This window comes from Ischnura elegans, chromosome 8, assembly GCF_921293095.1.
Source record: "Ischnura elegans chromosome 8, ioIscEleg1.1, whole genome shotgun sequence".
Lineage (NCBI taxonomy): Eukaryota > Metazoa > Arthropoda > Insecta > Odonata > Coenagrionidae > Ischnura > Ischnura elegans.
This window is the reverse complement of record NC_060253.1, coordinates 6,076,135-6,099,093: the sequence shown is the minus strand read 5'-3', so window position 1 is coordinate 6,099,093 and position 22,959 is coordinate 6,076,135. Positions and strand designations below refer to the sequence as shown.

Below are 22,959 nucleotides of genomic sequence, written 5' to 3'. Positions count from 1 at the left end.
AGATTGGGTAGGCTGTTTTGTCGGGACTAATGATTTGCTTTGTGATAACGAGAACTTCGTAATAAGGTTGTTCGTAATAGCAAGAGTCTTCTGTAGCAGTTAGAGAGATTAGGGACCCTTGGCTTAGGTTTTCTGGCAATGGAAACTTTTGCTGTGGCAAGTGCCAACACCAAAAGGGGCTCGTGAAAACAAATTTCTTCACATGCTAATCATGGGGTCAACTGACGGTATATCTGCAATCTTTTGTAATGGTGGGGGTCTCGCAATAGCCTGCATTGGCCACATTTTAATGCGGTTCAACTGTAGTAACTTGCCATACAAAAGCTAAATTTAACCTAATAGGGTGGTTTCCTATTATTCTTTTATTGCCTAAATCGAAACATTATTACTCCTGGAGTCCGTATTTCATGCTTTCAGATTTTTTAATGATGATATCTATTTTTCACGACTAAACGATGAGTGAAAATTTTCAAGCGCGCTAAAACGCGACGGCTAAGTAGGAATGATAGGAAAAGTCCGTGTAATGTATTTCTGGTTCCACATGCTGCCTTGTGAGGTGACCTTGGGGCGAGGCTTTAGCGCTGATATGATAGAGGCTGCTAGCAGGTAGCTGAGTACCCTGCTAGCAGGTAGCACTTGGCTTAAATAAAGATTATTAATACCTTATCAAACGAAGAAAACTTTCCGACCTTAGGCAGTTTTAATAGGTAATTGTTAAGACATGTGTCCCTGAGCTCTGTGCCTCATGCATGCATTGGTAATCTCAGACGATGTAAAACTCCTATCTACTCATATAGGATCTAGGTCCCTGTGATGTCACGTGGAGTGACATCGCATGGGCGCCAATCTGGCCTTTTTTAAATAAGGTTAAAATTGACCATTGCCTTCTATATTATGAATACACTAATGGTGGGCAACGAATCGCAATCAATGCTTTTCTTTGATGAAGGAAACTACCCTATTGATGGAAAAAAGATCCCAGAGGGGTGGGTTCTTTGGTTTTTGAGGCAGTAAAGAACATGGTGGAAGGAAAAACTGTGATTCCAAATTTTTCAAATTCTAAATTTGGTATAAAATATTAATAGGGTAATTCTATGAAAGAGTTAAACTCTGATGTAAATTTTTGATTCCACAAATTGGAGAATAATTTATATATTTTGACAAGGTACTACTACTAGATTTAAGTAAATGGTGTTTATTTTGTGATTGATTTCTAAACCTTACAGCTATAGTCCTTCACTGTACAGTTTATCTGAGCTATCCACTTTTGCCTTGGCAACTCAATGGACTTTTCTATAGTAAATATTTACTGCAATAACTATCCTAAACAATGTGATGTTTGTTGATAATGCTGGAGTGAAGTTAATAATTACCGTACATGTCTGAATATAGTCTCCCCTTTTTTTTCCAAAAATGCCTGCGGTAAAATTAAAGGGGGGACTATATTCAAATGCATTTTTTTTTTTTACTTTTCCCGACACTGAAGCCTCAAAATTAGGGACTATATTCGGAGAAATACGGTAATGTCATTAAAATATTATATACAGTAGAATGTCTTTAATGTGGAATTCTATACAGTGGAATTTCGATGTAATGGAAGGTTTTCTAATACGGTGGAACCTCAATCTATCTTTCCTCGCATTGATTGTTTTTGCTCATTTATCATTAGCTGTTCTTGGTCATAAATAAAGTTCTACTTTAACAATGTAATTTTTTCCCGCATCTATCATTCCTCGGAGTATCTCTTGTAATGGGAATAATGATAAAAGCCGTGATTAGGTGCTACTTAGTGTAACCCAAAAAGTAGAAATTACAATGGAGGTTGTCAGACTTCTCTAGTTCCACCCCCACTTTGGACACTCCTATTAGTTTATCTTGTGATTCAGTGACCAGGTGGAATTTTGGTTGGATGAAATTTTCAGCGCAACACACACGATGAAACCTGGATCTTATTATATTCTATGGCTAACTAGTACTAAGATAGTTTTGGGTTCACAATCTCCCACATTATAAGCATCATAAATACATCTCAATCAATCAAGTAACTTAATTAAGTTATGCAAATAACTCCTGACCACAATCCAAAATTACTGATTTAATTTGTTAGCAGATACAAGATTACCAGCAGGCACAGTTCAAAAGCAGTAGCTAGTTGTGTGAGACTGCTTCTGCATAATAATGTGCTCGTGTTTCCATAATTCCACCCACGCCTTTTTGGACAAGTCCTTTTCACCAAAACAAATTTTAAGCAGTTACTGTGAGTGATTTCATATCCCTCCAGCAATTCATTTCTTCGTGAATACTTCCAGTTTGGGCTGGGACCTCTATGAATTAGACCTCGGAAAACGAGGGGTGGTGGTGCAGCGTTGTTAAATGGGGGCTGCTGGCCGAGTTTTCGAGAGAGGTGCCCCCAGTCGAGGCCCAAGTGGTTCATTTCTTTGTCCTGGGACATGGTTCATAGTGGAAAGTTGCTGGTTACTTAAAAGTGAAATTAAATACAGGAAGGCAGGCTCACATTTTGTTGCTACAGACCAAACAAAGGAAATTTAAAAAAGGCTAACTGCATATGAAACTGGTGAACTCATTTTACAGGATACAGTGAGTCCTCGTTTAACGTTGTTGATTCGTTCCTGAAAAAGTCGACGTTAAGCGAAACAACGTTAAACGATGCAGTGTTTCCCATAAGAAACAATGTAAAAAATTTAAATAGGTTCCTAGCCATGATCCTAACAATCCATTTCTTCGTGAAGAATCCAGAATTTCCCGGGCGAGAATCCAAGGAGGCCAATTACCGGAGCCGTAACTTTAAGCAGACTTCGTGACCAATCGGGAGACACCTGAATCAGGCCAAAATGAAAAAATCTGAATCTGACACTCGGAAGCACGAGTATGAAGGGCGAGTCAATTTTCGTTATGATATGAATTCTTTAACCCGGCGGAAATCGTGTGAAACATTCATTACCGATTATTCACTTCAGCATGATAACGATTCATTCGAAACGAAACGAATTTTCATAACGAAAAGGTTGGGAAGAAGGCATTATTAAATGAAATATAAAAACTAAAAAGAAAGTATTTTAATGGCGAAACATCGATATTTTCAGTAACAGAAGAAATTTTAATTGTAAAAACTCGACCTGCAAACCTAAAACTCGACCGATCTCTCCAGCAGTTGCACCTTCATCAATTCTTTTAATAATACCAAGTTTTTGTTCTAATATCGCCGTTTTTTCTTCACGTCTGAAGAACCACCAGGATAGCCACTCTTCTTCGTGGACATTTTTTTCTGTTGGCATCGCAAAAATATACAGATAATGGGTAAATGAGGCGATAATTATTCGCTCAGATGCATATTTAACATACGCTACCCACGCCAACCTTTTCTGTCGAACGAAAATTACCAATCGCATTAATATAGTAATATTTACTATACATCAGATGCGCTTGCGTTCTATTCGCCATTCATTTTTTTTTCGCCGCGCATAATTTGAACAACGTTATCGCGAAGCAATAACGACGTTAAATGATAAAGGGTTTCAATTTTTGGACAACGTTATTGTGAAACAACGTTAAACGGGACGACGTTAAACGAGGATACATTGTATTTTATCATTTCAGTTAGAAATTGCATATTGCTGAGGAAATTTTTAATCAAGGAAGTACAGGAAAACCTCCAAGCAATGAATTAAACGGGACCGGTAATTCATGACTTTGCTGTAGGAACTGTTGTTGTATGGAGGTGATGTGTGGGTTGCTTATTTGCAGGGGCACACTAGAGTCCCTTGTGCTTTGGGATGCAAGTCGAGTAAATTTTGTTTGAATCCCATTGAAATACCAGTAAATATTCTTTGTTCGTGACCAGTATAAACTACGTACATACTAATTGCGAGCGAGTTAGTTACCATGCGTAAAACTGGCAGTTGGCAATGGATGGAGCCGTGCAGAGAGAAGCTATAGATAGAGCCGCACGGATGAGAGCAATAGACGGAGCTGTGCAGAGCAGAGCAATAAATGGAGCCGCACAGAACAAAGCAATGGACGGACCCCCGCAGAGTGGTTGAGATGCAGTAATCTCCTATAAAAAAATGAATACACTTCACATATCTCCACTGTTGTTTTTAAGTTGGAACCTTGGTCAAGCTTCTTTAATCACCTCCACCCTTATATGTATTGGGTGTGTTTCTGTTAGCACACGCAGGAAAAACCTTTTATTTATAAGAGGTTATAACGTACACATCCACTGCGAACAAGAGAAACAGTTACATCCACATAAACAATACCTTGGCAACGCCTATTCGAATTCCACCCAGGCGCTGCTTATTTTGTTAATAACGTATTCTAACACCTCCCCTCGGGATTGACAAAATAATAATTTGAAATATAAATCTCTAAGCACTTCTTTAGATTTAACATCTTACAAAATTCTTTTGTCTTAGTTCCGTACAGTGGCTTTGTCAACATATTAGCGACATTATCTTTTGATCTGACTAACTGGAATGAAACCTCCCCTGTTTTTACCATCTCCCTGATATAATGATACTTCTTGTTATATGACATATAATCATATTTAATTATACTTCTTGATATATGATATAATGACACTTCTCCGCATCTGGTCCACTTAGTGCCTCCTCTGCATCCTCCGGGATGTTGCTATCTGGACCTTCTGCAGCAGGGACAGATCTTGGGATTCCTCTGTCTCTGAGACCTATGTGGTAGATCACCTTCCGCTACTCCTTCATAGGCAGGCTCATTTTCACAGGCGATGATTACCTCCCCTGGCCCCTGGATGGGTGTCACCTCCTCTGGCTCTCCACCTCTCGCCTCGAGCTCCTCCCAAGTCATCGTCTTCTCCTGCTTTCGTTTTTCCATCTCCAGTTGTTTCAAAGCGTAGTCTGTCTGTGATTGCTCTTCCTTCAGGCGTTTATTCAATACAGCCACCAATTCCATCAATCTGATCTTTTCAGCCTCAGCAGCCTGCATCATGGCTCTTAAAGCATACTCCGAGGACTTGAAATTTCCGGATCTCATTGCGGCAATTACCAGTGAGTTATCATTTGAGCCTGGAGAAACATTCATGCTATGGAGGGCTTCTTGTAACTTTTCTACCGTCATATTTTTCTTCTCCAGTGTATCTTCCAAATAATTGACTTTTGGCTGCTCTTTCATCAGCTTCATCGTTAATTTTTTCTTTTCTTTCCTATGTTCTTCTGCCATTGCCTTCATTTCTAATTCTTTCTCCTTAATAGTACTATCTTTGCTCTTCAAACACTCGTTGAGGAATAGTATTAGCTGGTCACCATGCTCTCCCTTGGCCATTACTGTGGACAAACGACTTTTGAAAGCATCCATTTCAGCCTGCTTAGCCGCTGATATTGCCCTACTAACTTCTGCTTTCCTTTTCCAATCGCTGGCCTGTTTCTCTGCCTCCTGAAGCGATGTCTCCAGCTTTTCTACTTCAGCCAACCTCTTCTCCCGGTCCATTGGTTCAAGGTGTGTGTGCATCTGTGCAAAGGAAACTCTGGAAGCCTTCTTCTCCATATTGTTAAATTCTTCACTAATCTCCTGTATACTGATGCCTCCCACTGTCGACACATAGTAAAGTCGAGCGACTCTTACTGCCCTAAGAATTAGTTTCTCCCTAAGATAGATATTTGCTACGCCGTTGAAGGTCTCTATCTTGCAACCTTTCTCCTCGATTTGCTCTAACGAAATTAGGCTATCTTGTAGTGCTGGTATATAGAGAACTTCCTTAAGTTCCACATCTTTACCTCCGCATTCGTCCGATATGTTCAGCATCACACTTCCCTTGCCTTCAATTCTTAAAGGGGCGCCGTCACCAACCTCTACTTCTCCTTCCATTGGTTCAAGGTGGTGAAATAGTTCTCTTCGCGGGCACATGTGATCTGAAGCACCACAGTCCAATAACCACACTCCCTGGCCGTCAGGTACTTTCCTCTTCGCGCAGAGCGACACGAATTCCCTGGACACGATGGCTGTTGACGCCTTCTTCTGCTCGACTACGATTCTTTCCCCTTCATGCTCCTTCTTCCTAGGGCAATTCTTTGAAATGTGTCCCTTCTTCCCACAGGCAAAGCACCAAAACCTTTTATCGTTCGAGTAACTTCTGAACCTGTTTGTTTCATCTCCCTTTCCATTCTTCACCTTACTTCCCTTTGTCTTCTGAACAGTTCGGAATGCGTGATGACTATTTTCCTCGATTTCTCCCATCAACTGCAATTTCTTCTCCGCCGTAATGAGCTTTGATTTCAGTAAATTTGTGGACAACTTACTTGAATCTATCTCCCAGGACTGAATAAAGCCTTGGTATTCTTCCGGTAAATTTCCGAGAATAATTCCCGCGACTTGTTTATCGGACAATTCAAATCCACCTTTTGCTGCTCTCTTCTGCAAATTGTGCATTTTTGCAAAGTATTCCTGAATGGGCATCTCCGGTGTTTTGGTGCAGTGTGTAAGCTCCTTCAGTACCATTGCGCCATTAACTAGCCCTTCACTATTGCACAAATCATCTAAAATCTTCCATGCTTCTCTTGCGGTCGTACAGTCAGCAATATCTCCCAAAAATTCATCACCTACCGTTTTATAAAGAATGGATAGTGCGATGGTATTGCTTTTGGCTCGCCTCCGAACTTCGCCTTGAGTGAGTGATGCGTCCAATGCGTCTTCGTAACCGACGATAGCCTCCCATGCATCACGTAAAAGTAACTCCGCCTTTACTCGTAATGACCATGCGAAATGATTATTTGAGTTCAGCACTGGAACCTTCGTAGTTGCTTCGTCCTGATTGTATAACGATGCCATTTCGCCCGACAGCACCTTCGTACGTTTTTTAAACTCTTTTATAGGCTCGTAATACGCCCTGGGCCCATAACCTGTTAGCACACGCAGGAAAAACCTTTTATTTATAAGAGGTTATAACGTACACATCCACTGCGAACAAGAGAAACAGTTACATCCACATAAAAAATACTTTGGCAACGCCTATTCGAATTCCACCCAGGCGCTGCTTATTTTGTTAATAACGTATTCTAACAGTTTCTTGAGTGTTTGTTGGGAGAATGAGACTTCTCATAGAATCATGTAATGAATAGGAGATGATATAATGTCTCAGTTATTCCTTCTCTCTTTTTCCATTTACGCTATCTGGGGGTTGCATTCGTTTGACAAAATCTGAGGAAAATGCGGTGAAACTCATATTAGCCCCTGGGCTATTCAAAACACGTTTTCAATTTCCGATTTCAGGCGTACTTGGTGGGTGCTATTCAGATTGATGTTTTAAGTTTCCATCGGGGTAAAGTTTTTATCTCTGACATATTTTGGTAGGTTACTCTGCTTCCTATTTGACCGAAGGAGAAACCTGAGAAATTTATCTGCACATTTACAGTAGTGCACAGACTTTCTATATAATGTATTTGAGGAGTGTTTCATGGTCCAGTTAAGGGCCGAAGTTTTAATTTAAGAGGTTATTCTTGAGAATTGGTTTGAGCAATGGAAAATTTCATCTCATCGGGTTTGTTAGCTTTTTAGGAAATTAATGATGCTCACGTCCTTTGGCATCGCTGTACGATTGTACTATTTCAGTCTTGTGTGTGATTGATAGTTATCAGATGTTCATTGCACTTATTTTATATGAGTTGATACTTTCTTCTTTCATGTGCAGAGGGTTTAATGGCATTATTTCAAGAGCTTGGGACTGCCTATCTTCATTTATCGCAGTTCAACTGTAAGAAAGCTATCGAGTGCCTTGAAAATCTTCCGCAGCATCAGCATGACACTGGATGGGTTCTTTCTTTAATTGCCAAGGCGTACTATTATTTAAATGACTACCGCTCAGCAATCAAGTAAGTAGTATTTTTTTATATACTATGTACTATGATTTTAGAATTTCTTAGCTTCCCTTGTCTGCTGAGGAAAGAGACTGCTCTGCTGGGCCATAAGTTTTACATTCCTAAAATTTATGTTGTGGCCAAGTTTTGACAAAGTATGTATGGCATTTATGGAAAGGCGAAATAGGGTGGTTTTGAATTAATTTTTTTCTCTATCAAAAGTTTTAAATGCTCTGGTGAATACTTGTCACCATTCAATTTTTAATTAACGTTTGGTATTTTTTCTTGTAAATTAAAATATTAAAATTTGAGCCCTGAGAAAAATGCTATGCTTCTTTTTGAGGATTGTGGGAATTCTTATGTGACGATGCGGATGGCAGTTCACCCCTTATGCCCCTTTGTAGTATCAGCATAATAACAAAGAGTGTCAACTCAGTCTAAAGGTATAGTTACTAAAGGTATAAGAAATTTATGAGCTCAACCCCATTCCACCACTTTCGGTCCACTGTCAGTCGTTCCTTTCAATTTCCATCTTCTAGTCTTTCCATCAAATACCAGATTTGGTTCAAAACTGCACGAATAAAACAAATTCCATTGTAAATTCATTGCTATTAATAGTTCTGATGTCAATTTTTCGCCCTTGTTTTTAAAACTACTTATTTTCAAATTTACCATGCAGAAAGCACAGACTTATCACAGTTTTTTTTTCACCTTCACTTCTTATTACCAAAACTTCGTACCACCCTGCTTGGTAAAATCAAGAATTTTCTGTATAAGTTTGATTTCTTCATATTTATTGTCTGCCTTAAATATAATATCGGTTGACTTAAATGTCATTCTTACCCAAATATTTCAGGTACTTTGCCGAGGTAAGGGAGCGTGAACCCCACAGGACACAGCTGATGGAATTGTACAGTAGTTCACTTTGGCACACACAGAAAGAAGTTGCTCTTTCAGCCTTGGCACAAGACTTAGTGAGATTAGACAGGCACTGTGCAGCAACGTGGTGTGCCACGGGAAACTGCTTCAGCTTGCAGAAGGAGCATGAGACTGCAATAAAGTTCTTCCACCGTGCTGTGCAGGTCGGTCGTTCAATTTGATCTAAATCTATGTGTACTAACGCAAGGAAAAGACTGTGGCCCTGCCTTTATGGAAGCACCATTAACCCTTTCGCGCCGGACCTTCGTTGAGGGAAATTCTTCCTCAATACAAGTCTCTTGAAAGTTTTCTTTACTCCTCTGTACGAAGCTTTTTCGTGTCGACTGAAGGCAGTGGTTTCCTCCCTAACAATTTTTGGACCCAACTCAGTGGGGCGCCGATCCCTTTCCTCGGCCTCTGTCCCAGACCCTAGAGGGATTAAAAGCGCCCCTTCCTAGGACGAGTCCGCGGTCAACTGGCTAAAATATCAGTGCAAAATATATGCAAATATTTGTTGTTCGCATCGATTTTTTACATTCAAAATGAATTTTGTGCTTCTTTTCTGAGCGTGCAGAAATTTTAAACGAAGTTCTAACGTTTATATAGACGGTTTTAGTATATTTACTAGTTGGTCTATAACTTCGTTGATATTAACGTTAGAATTTTGTTTGAAAATTCCATGTGGTCAGCAAAAAAAGATGAATTCATTTATAGCAATAGATATCAAAAGTAAGCAACAAATATAGTTTTGGAAAACACACTGCAAATAACAGTAGTTGACCGCATGGAGAGGATAAGGAAGGGTCGACCTGAGCGGCCGAAGATGGGACTGGGTTCGCTCTAAGGCGGATCACGAGGGGTGACCGCGTCCGTGGGTCTATTGTGTCCGCCACGGTCACTTTTTTCGACCTGTGCCACACAGGCGTGGCATTTGTTGCTAAGGTTAGGAAAATTAATGCTGCACAGGTGTGGCATTCGTTGTTTATGGAAGAAAATCCTCGCCGCACAGGTGTGGCATTCGGCGCGAAAGGGTTAAGTGCATTTATTGTGAATATTCCACTAAGTAAAAATCATTGCCCTTGACCAGGATTTGAACTGTAATTCACACAATTTATCTACATATCATTGAAACACTGCAGAGGAAGGAAATGCCTTGGTCAATGATTATGCAAGGATAATGATTTTTTCCTCTGTGGGAGTATAATTCTAGTGCTGCTTACTGTGAATTATAAAATGGATTAAAATTCCATTTGGTGTAACTTATGTCAATAAAGTAGTGATGCCATTGTCTGTTAGAAAAAGCTGGTTAAATATTAATTAATGCTATTAGTACTCCAGGCTGAAGTACTCTTTCTGTCCAATGGGGTTATTATTGTGAGAAGGTGAATTGAATATTTCACCGAATTTTCAAAGTTTAGTATATAATTGTGGTAATCAAGTTAATTCGTAATGGCTGTATATTGCTTGAGAATAATGTAAATCAGAGTTATGGTTTTTGATTTTTCATTGAAAATTTCACAAGACTACATTTATTTCTTCATAATTTATTAATTGAATTTTGTATTTCATCTGTTTTTTTTATCCACTTATTTATTAACCTTCACCTTTTTTCTCATTGAAATTGCCTAGGTTGATCCAAATTTTGCTTATGCATTCACATTACTTGGACATGAGTACTACACTACAGAGGAGATGGAAAAGGCAATGAGCTGTTTTCGTAGTGCTTTAAGGGTGGACAGTAGGCACTATAATGCATGGTGAGTAACAATTTATGTGTATACAGTAGACTCTTGATTATCCGGCTGCTGTTTATCCGTGTTGTGGATTATCCGTGCATGAGTTTTACTCTTCTTCGATGATTTCTGCGATCTTGATAAAAAAAAATTATCTTTAGTAGTAGGATAGTTATCTCTATTAAAATCCTCTCCAAAAAAGGGAATTATTTTATTTTCTTTTTGGCAAGGAATGTTTCAAGTTTACTCGTACGTCTGCTCTAGCATGCAGACGATGATCAGCGGCGGGAAAAAAACTCTTGATTAATTTTAGAAGTTTCTTCCATTTTAACAGATCGCAAATTAAGGGAACAGTTGTTTATGGTCTATAAACGTATATTTCATATCGCAAATGCCCAATTATTGCCGTGGCCTCGCATTCAGTTGAATACGGCCCAAAGGAACCGGAGATTTCGTCGCACTCGGACATATTTATGCCGAAACTATTCAAGGTCAAACTGGAGAGGAAGGGAATAGAAGAAGTGAAGGCAGCAGGGGGAAGTGGAAGTAGAGAAAGCATGAGCCATAGCCAGGCACTTGCCTGCACAGAAAATTTGCCAAAAGTCCTAGTTTAGTTTAAACGCTGCGGTGCGATGGGGTGATCGCGTGGCCATTACCTTCTTGGAAGCTCATTGTTCATGTTATTTAAACATTGTGGTGTGCGATTGCGTTCAGTGATCGTGGAACCGTGTCTCGCATCAAATGCATACTGGGCAACAAGACGCGACTACGCAACGTGGTGCCTGACGTTGTAATTTCCGACGTCACGCAGGGGTTTAAAAGTATTCCTGCAAAAAAAATTTCTGAATCTGTGATCTTGCTGAAACGGGTGTGTGCGGTTTTTGGAAACGAGGTATTACATGGAGCAGCAGGAATATGAGTAAAATCACGTTTTCACCGATCTGATAAAAAGATCACGGTCAGTAGAAGACAGATGTAAATTATTCTGGAAAGCAACCTAAAATAACAGACAATCACAGACGTCTCGCACAAGGTGCCTGGGTTGCAACTGCTGTGCAACGTGTATCCGTGATCAAGGAGTGCGGTCGCACACTGCGAGGCTTGGAAAACACGAACACAGTGCTCCCGTGAATGCAGCTAGTGCGCGATAGTTTTGTTTTACGAAGGGGATTCTAATGGAAATAATAAGTCCGTGTTTCCTAGCATTAATGCCATAATTCCGATGATTTTGCATCTGAACTTTTTTGTAAAGATCAGGGAAAAATTTGAGTGAGAGTGAAATTCATGCACAGATAATCCTAATTATCCTCCAGATAATCTGGAGTCTGCAGTATATTCTTATCTTTTGTTAGGTAACTATATGCAAAAACTTATTTTTATTTCCATTACTCTAACACTTTCTTTATGTCACTGTTTAGGTATGGAATAGGAACTGTATATTTTAAGCAAGAGAGATACCAGTTGGCTGAAATGCACTTCAAAAGGGCTCTCGCCATTAACCCACAAAGTGCTCTCCTCCTTTGTCATATCGGTGTTGTAAGTATTATGATTGCATGTATTATTTATTTATTAAATAAAATTAATTGTTTTTAGTTTGGTAAATTATAATTTTGTAGTGCAGTTTTCACCTTGGTGTATATTTTTTGTAAGAAAATATTTTAATATAATTTATTCAATTTTTAATCACTTTTTTTATTCTTCTAAGTTCTTTCAAAAGAAGTTTTCCAGTTAACTTCCAAAAAATTTTTCCGAGAAGTGGGGAAAGAATGTGGCCACTAAGCATTTCATTTCCCCAAATCCAACCTTGACTTTCAATGATTGGTATTGTTAAGTTTGTGCTAGCATCAGAGAGAAAATTAATTTGATGATGAATTTTTGAGTGTTGGTGCTTCTTATCATGATTTTACAATTTTGTTTGTCTTCATTTTACTAATATTTAGGTTCAGCATGCAATGCAAAACACTGAGAAGGCATTGCAAACTCTAAATGCAGCAATAGCTCTGGACCCCAAGAACCCCCTTTCCAAATTCCACCGGGCATCCATATACTTCAACATTGATAGGCACGCAGACGCACTGCGGGAGTTGGAAGAACTCAAAGAAATAGTTCCTAAGGAATCTCAGGTCTACTTTCTCATTGGAAAAGTGAGTGTTTTGTAGCTTTTATCTTGAGCCATTGTTTTAAATTGTGTTTTTGGAAGTCGTAGGCAGATCTGTAGGCGTCATATAGGTGTGGGGATTATTCACTTACATGCATGTAAACCTTCTGGAAACAGCACACCTCAGCTTCAATCTTTGCATAGTCATATTTTAGCCTTCTTTTAGTCATTGAATTTCAATGGGTTCCTTTGGTAAAATTATTAATCATTGTCTTGCCTTGTAATCCCTAATTATAAACTTGCTTTACAGGTTCACAATAAACTTGGAAACACACATTTAGCCTTAATGCATTTTAGCTGGGCGATGGACCTTGATCCAAAGGGAGCAAATAGTCAAATAAAAGAGGCAATAGACCCAGCAGTGAGTAGAAGTCAAGCAGAAGAGGCATCACAATCCATGGTTTCAACTATTAGCACAATTCCTTTTACCACAGGTATGTTCTATGTTTGGTCTAATGTTGTCATTAAGCAATAATGGTTTTCTAATTTTGTGATTGAGATTGCCATCGGTCAATACAAGTAAGTTGAGATCTTGTCAAAAATAACTTTCAGGCATTAATCATACAATAAACCAACATTATTAGGAAGTTCATGAGACCAAAAATTCGAGTTTTTATTTGTTCATTTTTAAGTATGTGTAATGATTGGCATATTGATAAATTAATATGTATCGCCAAGCTTATGAATGTTTTTTATTGCCGTACAAGTTATCAACATGGCAAACTGTATGGGCAAAAATAGCCTATAACATGGAATGTCTCTCCTTTTCACACACTTATTCTTATTGTATAAGTATATTCCCTCTTAATTGTGCTACAGTGTGAATTTTTTTATTTATTGTGTTTTGGCCAAGTTTTGCTTTCTTGTTAAATAGCAGACAACCAATATTGTGGCTTGATTACATGCCTTAAATATGCATACACATATATATTGCTGCATTAAGTAGATTGGCAGGATGACAAAATGGATACAACTTCACCGTACTTTGTGTTCTTAATGCTGTTGAACACATCTAAGTAAAATTAATGGCTACTTACAGGGTTGTAAAATATTTGGTGTATTCAAATGTATCAACAGCAAGCTTATGTTCCGACTGGCCTGCTGATGTCATTCTTCTTTGCATTCTCCTTTTAAAAACCAGATTCCATGGTATGCAAGTCTTGCAGCCAATTGACTGTGCTTCATTTAGCGGATTTTATAGTTGAGGGTCTATGGACATTCTAATGTATTTGCATTATCTATTCCAAATCACAGAAGGCTGTCATGCCTAAATAAATCCTTAATATTTCAATTTAATTTTATATTAACAGTTTTTGTATGCATAAATCAGTCAATAATATCTTGATTTTTGCTACATTCTTGATATTTATGTTAACCTTCCGAATAACTCTACTTTTTCATATCTTTCAATTATAATTTTTTTTCCTTTCCGTAAAGGTGCTGAAGCAAATGAGGGGAACCCAACAACGCCTTCCACGTCAGCAGCATTTGAGCGCCTAAGCTCAGAGGTTATCCCACACTTCCCCACATTGCCCTCTAGTGAAAGTGATGAAAGTCTTTAACAATGAGCAGGTCCTCATTTTATTGTATTGCCGACAAGAGAAAATTGTGTTGAAAGTTTTTATGATGAAGTATGTAGAGTACTTGCAATCCATTCTTTCGTCATCCTGAATTTTTGCCTCTTCCCTTCCTGTTTATTATATAATTCCTTCGAGGTGACTATTATTGTTACCCTTTGGCTGCTGATATAAATGAATGTTTAAGTATTCTGTTATTTTGGCATTTTTTCCCTGTAGTCTCATATAAAAAAAAAGTCTTTTATCTTTTTTGGTGCTGCTTTGAATGGGTTGAAACTGATATGTTTGTGGTTTGACATTTGAAGTGGTTTGTTGGTGCGTGCATTCTTTTTTGAGAATGTCATTTGCATTCCTGCAATATCCAACGGTGGCAGTTTTAAGGAAGAGAATATTCCCTCCTGGCCATCTTTTCTAGGTCTTCGTTAGCTTATCCATATTGATGTAGGTGTGTGTGTGCTTGTGTTGAGTGTTTTTGTAATGAGTTTCCCTTGATTGAGCAATTAATGTGGTTAAAAGTTAAACCTACAACAGTTTGAAGATGCTGGCCGAAGGAGGTGCTCATTGATACTTTTTGTAATAATGTAGCAAATTTATTTTTACTTTTGGTCTGTGTCTGTATCATGAGAGATCTTCCCTGTGGACTTGATCAGCTTGATGTACCCTAGGTGAAGTGTTTTTAACACGCTGGATGATGCAGTTCGTCATGTACTAAGTGATGAAACACTACAAGTGTAGAAGGACCAATTATGTAAATGTTATGGGGTAATAAGCTTTTGATAACATAATCTTGCTCTTCATATTGTCCTTATCAATCACCTAATGTGTGTCTGGGCTAGTGTGATGAGTGATTTTCTTTACCCTGTGGCAAGATGTGAGAGTCAATGAAAGTATGTGGTGTAGTTGTACATAAATAATAAGATTTCATACTCATATTTGTGAGACTTGTAATTATTAAATGAAATGATTTGTTGCCAGATGACATGAAAGGTGTAAATTATTAAAATGCATAAAGGAACATCATCACATGTTATTATTGCAGAAAACTGCTGCTTATTGAGAAAATAAATTGATTTCTTGAAAGGATGTAGTATAAAATTTACTATTCAACAATCACTCTCTATATTGTTCTGTCATTACAAGCAATAGAAATCCTTGTGGTGGAGGTTGTTTGATTTCTCATAATAGGTGTATTCTTCTAACAGCATCAAGGAACTGACCTAAAATCTTCATACATACATCCTCCTTCACTTGTGCTAGGTAACATGCATAAATATTCAATGACGTAATCTGGGATGCTTTCAAAATATATATTCTTGTTCATACTGTAAATATACCGTGTTTTTTTTTATATCTCCAATTTGATTTTTTGAGCTTTTTATGTATCATTTAAAGGAGCTGCACTAAATATGCAAGAGAAGTCTTAATGACGTTGCTTAATGTAGTGAGAGTTAAAATTGACATGTCTTTGGTAAAAACAAGCCCAGAATAGCAAATCAGAAGCAGGTGCTATTATCAGGCCTAGTTTAATTTTTTGTTATTAAGAATGGAGTAGTAACTGGTATAATTACAACTGCTATGATGCTGGACTATGGAAATGATCTGATGTGAAACTACTCAGTAAAACCCTAGAGCACCATGCATTCAAAAGCTAGTCATGAATCACACTAGAAACAAATTCCCACCAAAATAAAATTGTCGAATCAAGATTCTAAATACTCTCAGCCTTCTAATTTCTGTTAACCAACTTAAAAATCTAGGAGTGGAGTATGCAAATGCTGAAGAGATAAGTAATTTTATTCTTGAAAGCCATTCATAATTATTAAATTGGCAATAACTTCTTGAAAAGGCAAGGCATAACTGCATAATGCATAAAGATCATAAATCAAATACATAGTAAAATCATTACTTCTCCTAAACAGAGTGTCTGTAGTTACCCGAAGGACATGCCCTTTAAGGGCATACCCAGGATCAAAACTGTGGGGGGGGGGGTGCAAGCCATGGTTGTTCAAGTAATAGGTAAGGTTTAAGCATGGTAAAGGTGAATGAAACCAGCATTGCAAGGAAACTGTAACAGCTCTTTATTAATTTTTAAAATTATTTGCTTGAAAAAATAGTATTTTACTTAACCCGGCAGTGGTCGCGTGGGGTGTCTCAGACACCCCAGCCTTATATAAGCGCTATTTTTTCTTGCAATTGTGACTGCAATGACCTGTAACCTCCTCTAGCTGATTTTTTAAGCTTTCTGAGGAAGCATGTAAAAGATTATTATAAAATCAATGCAAGTTTTTAAGAAAAATTACTTTTGTCAAAGCTCTGCAGAGTGGGGTGTGCCAGACACCCCACGCGACCGTTCTCGTTACGGTTTGCCGCCTAGTATTTAAAGTCGCCTTGAATGTTTTTCATCCATTTTCATCGCATTTGATAGCTACTTTTCGGAAACTGGCCATGAAAGTAGTCTTTTTACGTTTACATCAATAAATATTTATTTATTGGTATATTTTTTGCCTAAATTTATGTAAACAAATAGAAAGTTAGTAATTTCTAAAAATGTTAGTGATTTTTCTCGAAGTAAGCCACGAAAAATCGATCATGTAATACTTACAGCACGTTAATTCAGTGCACTTTGGATTCCTGCAGTCTTTCAAAAAAAAGGAAAAAGCTAATATACCTTGACTTTTGATTGAAAATTTGGATGAGGAATTATTTGATTCTGACGTCAACTTTTGTAGAAAATGCGATTTTTAGAAATGATTTTTTTGAAGACTTCGTTCAATTACGTTAATGCAGTAGTTATTAAAAAATCATTATTTACATGTTTCTGTGAATTTACCGTTGTAGGTTGGCCTTGTAATACTTACATTCATCGTTTTCAATTCATACTAGATGTCAGCTACCTCTACAGTAAAAGAAAGAGTCTTTGTCTTTTGAATGAATCTTTGAGGGAAGAAGATTGATTCTGATGAAAAAGAAGAAGGGTGTCATGTAACTGCGCATGACACTTACACTGAACAACAGTGCAGAGATGATGAACTTTTGTAAACGGGAAGGGAGCTTATGTGCGTTGGGAAGTATGGAGTTGCAACGTGTAATACGCAGGGATCAAGACCAAACATAAGAACATAAAATTGTAGCAGTGTTACTGAGAGGAGTGGACTTATTAGCAAAATAAATTGGATTCAAAACACGAATGGTTTGCATTCGTATGATGTTAGGTATATATCATATTCAGGTAGATTAAGTCACTGAAAATTATTCTCGTAAAAGAGATAGTGAAACAGACAGGAAAGACTTAGTGTTCCTGAATAGAATTTTACTTTTAGCCAGGGCCATGGCCACCTATAATACAGGCCGGAACATGGAATTTTGGCAACGCTGTGCCGGGGTGCGATTGTGTTTGCTGAAGAGCATGGCGACTTATGCGTGAAGAGTGTCCGTGTGACCTAAGAAGCATTAAATCTCTTGTTAAAAAGGCAGAACTGGACTTATTTTGTGGATATCCCATTGGCTAAAGGTACGTACAATAGTTTAAAGATATTTTTTGGGAGCTGAAGGAGGAAAATCACGTTTATTACTTCAAAAGTATTGTGATCACATGCCGGCCGGCCATTAATGGAGGGGAATTGAGAGTGCAACAATACTGGTTTTAAATGGGGAAAAAGAATTATTTTTCTGTACTGTGTTTTGCCTTACGGCAAGTAAAATAGTTAAAAGATATTCTCAGTGTATTGTGAGTGGATATTCAGCAGTATTTCATCCAAAGCATTGCGTCTCTTGGCGGCCGGCCACGAAGGAACATTAAGAGAACACAAATGAAACGAAGTGTATTTGTCGGGTATTTAAATGCTGCGTTGTTTTTTATAATATTATTATTCTTGAGTTAACAGTGATTGCTATATTTGGTTGCCTTATGAATAACTATGTGTAGCTGTATCTATAATAACGTCGTATATTATTGAAGGAAGAATGGCTACTCATTAACTCTATTAATGTTTCTAGGTACTAATGTCATTCATATTTTCCAAACTAATCATGAATGCACTCCTTTTTTTCTGTAATCAGCGAAACTATTTTTATTCATGCAACTTTCCATTGTTTTCATTTAAGGTGCCCAAACGTTATCGTGTGCCATATTGCAGAAGCAACTACCTATCCACCAAGAACAAGGGGTATGTGACTGTGTTCCAGTTCACCAAAGATGAACGCAGTTGACAGAAGTGGCTGAAGAATATCCCTCGGAAGGATTGGAATCTTTCTTCAAGCGCAATAGTTTGCGTCAAGCATTTTGCTGAGCAGGATATCCTACACCGTGTAACTTACATGAATAAGAACGTTGAAGTGAAAAGTTACGAGTTAGATCGCCTAAAGTTGTCCCCTGGTGCTACTCCCACAGTGTTTCAGGCCCTCTCCTCTTCTTAAAACTTCTTATTGTGATCAGTGAACCATGAAAATCTGTGAAAATAAGTAGATGAGTTGTACTTCTAAGAAATGAAATCAGGAAATATTGTATGAATCAGTGGAACAGGAAAAGACTGCTGATGAAATGATAATATTTATCATTATTTCCGAAATACATGCTAATTTGACATCTGGCCGCCTTCTACTACTGAAGGTACATTGGAAAATCAATTGCTACTAAGTGATACGGAATATATAAGTGGTATTTTGAACTAATTCATCTTTCCCTTGCAGGTAGAACTTCTTGTTGTGATCAGTGAACTATGAAAACCTGTGAACATAAGTAGATGTAAATCTTGGAAATGAGATCAACAAATATTTTATGAATCGGTGGAACATGAAAGAACATTGATGAAATGTCAATATTTGTTCTCTTATCGATAAGGGCACCTTAATTGATAATTATCCGCCTTACAATATTCTAGGTATATTGAAAATCCAAGGGTACTGAGTGATATATCTATACGTGGTATTTTTGAACTAATCCATCTTTCTCTTGCAGGTAAAACTCCTTATTGTGATCAGTGAAGCATGAAAATCTGTGGAAATAATTAAAGATGAAATGAACGAATATTGTATGAATTAGTGGAACATGAAAGAACTTCTGAGGAAATGACTATATAAGTTTTCATATTGAAAATACTTAGTAAATTGACGTCTAGCCGCCTTCCAATACAGTAGGTATATTGGAAAATCCATGAGTGCTGAGTGAAATTACATATATGTATGTAGTATTTAGAACAATATAATAATTTTCTCTGCAGCTAAAACTCCCTTTTGAGTGAACGTTTGTTAGTGAACCTTGAAAATTTGGCCATATAATCAATTATGAAGAACCTGTTGTGGCTACCATTATCGAGATTAATTCAATAATTTCCTCTCGTTCGTAAAATTTGATTTTCTTTTAATAAGTATTGAGTTAAATGTTAGTATAATGTTATTTGTTGAGATATTTTTCCAATTCGGAAGTCGTTAATATTATTAGTCGTTTATCTTCCTTGTGGCTTCATATTTTTTAAACGTTGTCCAATTTATATAATGCTAAGACTAGTTTTTTTTATATCACATAGTTTTCTAATTAGCCCTAACATTTGTACTGATCATTTTTTTCCATCAGGTAATGTGGTGCCTGTGAAACTGATAGCTGTTGCTGGTGACGGTTCATCGGTGAACTTCAAATGGCAAGATCTATGGAGGTTGTTTCCAGCTGAAATTGAAATTAAGAACCTGTGGCAGCTTTTATTTATTCCACTTTCTGGAGTAATATTTATGCTTTTATGGCCATGTCTTGTGACATTGTGAGGTTGTTTGACCTCTTCAATATGAAATGTTTACCGGAAAATGTATATATCTGATTTTTAGTTTAAATAAATGTTGTTGAACTTCATAAATTATTTTTCTCTCCTGAAATACCGCGACGAAAGGTGCTAGAAAATAACGAATTACTTTTTAACATGTTAATTTTTTAGGTTATGCAGGGAGGTGAAATGATGTTTATTTAAAAGCCGCTCTTTATTTCTAAGTCAATAAATTTTATAGGGTGTTCTTCCATATTAACAACCAATGGGTTAAGTAGTAAACTAAACGGTATTTCCTTCTTGGTCTGAACTTCTGGGACGTCGATCGCAGTACTTAAATATATTTCCGTGAATAATCTCTCGTATCCCTTGGCTTGTTATTAGTTCTCACGATTACTTTTAATAAATAGCTGTTAAAATACGAAATATAACTACTCTAATAACTCAACCCTACCGTAATTTTTAGCTTAACTTTAGGGAAGGTGAACGGAGGTCCAACCGTATTAACGTCAACAGCTGAGAGGCCGATCCACCGCACCCCAGGCGATGTGCAGAGTAGCACCCCTGACGTCACGTAAAGCGCTGTCGCCAAATTGCATGTTCCGGCCTGTATTATAGGTGGCCATGCCAGGGCAAATAAAACTGAGTAACAGAATTTTTTATTGTTTTGGAACCAAAATGGATAAGGAGTGGAAATATGTTATTCCCCATGAGCCATAACATATTTCTCTTTTCCCCTTTATCTTTTCGTTTCGACAACGTGACTGCTAGAGTGGAGAAAATGAAAAGTGGCAAATTAGCACAAAGTAGAAATGTGTATGAGATGTTTGCTCGCAATACACGGCAACATTACAGAATTGGGCCATGAGAAAAAGCTGATGAGCAATTGATTCCATTTCGAAGAAGATGTTCATATGCGCTTTATTTACCTTCCAACCCCGCAAAATATAGCATCAAAATTTTTGCATGGGCAAATTCGATTGTATTTGAAGATGTACCTACTCAGGGTGGCAACCAGAGGGTCCATTTTTTGGAGATAACAGTCCAAAAGAGGATTTAAAGCGAATTTTTTCTTTTGTAAACAGAAACGGGAGGAACATAATTTGAAGTACTGGTTCAATAATATTCCGCAAGCGGATAAAATTCTAAGCAATAATTTGACGGTTGCGGGAACAGTGCACAAAAAATAAGAGATTTAGCACTGGAAGTCGTATATGTAAAAGAAAGGAGAAAATAGCAGTTTATTCTGGTTTAGGAAGAAAAAGCTCTAGTTTCCTGCGTCGTAAAATGGGCAAAGAATGTAATTCTTTCGCCAACAATTCACACAGCTATTTCTGTCAATGAATCCAAGACGAACAGATAATAAAAGAAAACCGGAAATATTGACCTTTTATAACTGCACTGAAGGAGTTCTAGCCACATTAGACAAAATAGGCAGCGCCTATCATACAAACAGAAACATCAGGAGATGGTCCATGGCCATTTTCTTTCATTTGCCAAACACTGCTGACATCAGTGCATTTGTTATTCCTAGTTATTTCAATTCACTATCACATTACAAAGAAGTTGTCTTCGTGAGATAACTCGATCGTTAACTTTTCCATATAGTAAAATTAGATCGATACTGAACACGATCTCTAGAGACTTGAAAAATAGAGAATTATGCGTAAAATGAGCCTGAGAATAGGATGAGGAGAAAAAAAGAAGAAAAGTTGGAAGATGTGTTTTTTTCCAACTGATATAAAAACAAAAATTTACTGTGAACTGTGTTAGAAACTAATGCGTGGTACACATTTGCTGAAAATTTTGAGAAGTGATTAGAAGCAAGTAAATAATTTACATGATTTATTTTCTACGTTCTTTAGATTCAATAAAACTTTTCAATAGCGCGAAATTGAACTTCTGTTGAGGACTACACATTTGTTAGTTTATCTTTCCAATGCTGTATCTAATTTGTAACAGGAGTATTTCAATAGTTATAAGTGACCGTAATATCATCGTAAATTTTTCCTCGAGAATACATTTTGGAAAATCGAATCAATATCGATAAGTAAATTAATTTTGTACATTTATTAGTATTTACGTAAGGCAAATAGAGGTCGACGCTGAAAACATGATGAGATACAGTGGTTGATGTTTATAAAAGTATATGCCATGTATTTATATCTCAACATTTCAATTGTGTTCTTTGGCTGAAACAAAAATAAATTGGCAATTTTTCCGGAGGAACTGGGACTGCCTACTGGAAAATAGGGTATTCAAAAAATTTTCTTAAAAAAATAAATAAAAGTTGAATTTATGGTTTGAAATATATCGTATAGCCATTCCTAAATAAACAAAGGATACGTCAAGGTGTGAATTTTTTAAATAATATATACTATTTGAAAGAAATTGAAGAAAATCTTTTGGGGTGTCAGAGACACCCCACGCGACCGTTTATGTTCGGAAAATGGGCGCGACTACCGCCGGGTTAAATACATTTGCGATTTTTTCTTCTGGAGGGGGGGAGGCAGCTGCCCCCTGGGTACGCCCATGATGCCAGCAGAATGAGCTTTAAATATTGTTATATATACTGTGCAAGCCTGATATTGACATAGGACAAGAAAAATGGAAAACTATCACCAGGATCGGGATGGAGCCTCAGGGTAGTATGAGTGATGTGGGGACTGAACCATCCGTGGAAACGACTTTATGTGAGAGCAAAAAGTTCTTGCATAAATCATGGTCCTAGAGAGTCTATTGTATATCATTCAGTTGCCCCTCAGGATCAAGAGATTTTCATGGCGAATCTTCTAATACTAGAGTCCAAAGTCGTTTTTTAGAGTCATTTAAATTTGCTATAATTCGATTTTGTTCCTGTAACGGCACAGATTTGAAAGACATTGCGATGATCGTATTCAGTTGGGAGCATCTTGGGATCATCGAAATTTAAAGAATTTAAATAGTCCGCGACAAATATCGATTGTCATTTTA

General features: G+C 37.4%; 1 protein-coding gene across 2 annotated transcripts in view; it reads left to right on the top strand.

The window, feature by feature from the left end:
* LOC124163330 (cell division cycle protein 27 homolog) overlaps nt 1-15,316 on the top strand; it is a 43,020-nt gene extending 27,704 nt beyond the window's left edge. For both annotated transcript variants that reach the window (XM_046540157.1, XM_046540156.1), the window contains exons 10-16: nt 7,682-7,862; nt 8,704-8,929; nt 10,395-10,522; nt 11,917-12,034; nt 12,439-12,642; nt 12,907-13,090; nt 14,094-15,316. In XM_046540157.1, the coding sequence (XP_046396113.1) occupies nt 7,682-7,862; nt 8,704-8,929; nt 10,395-10,522; nt 11,917-12,034; nt 12,439-12,642; nt 12,907-13,090; nt 14,094-14,218 (1,166 nt within the window). In that variant the 3' untranslated portion in view covers nt 14,219-15,316. The remainder of the gene's footprint in view (nt 1-7,681; nt 7,863-8,703; nt 8,930-10,394; nt 10,523-11,916; nt 12,035-12,438; nt 12,643-12,906; nt 13,091-14,093) is intronic.
* The last annotated feature ends 7,643 nt before the right edge of the window (nt 15,317-22,959 follow it).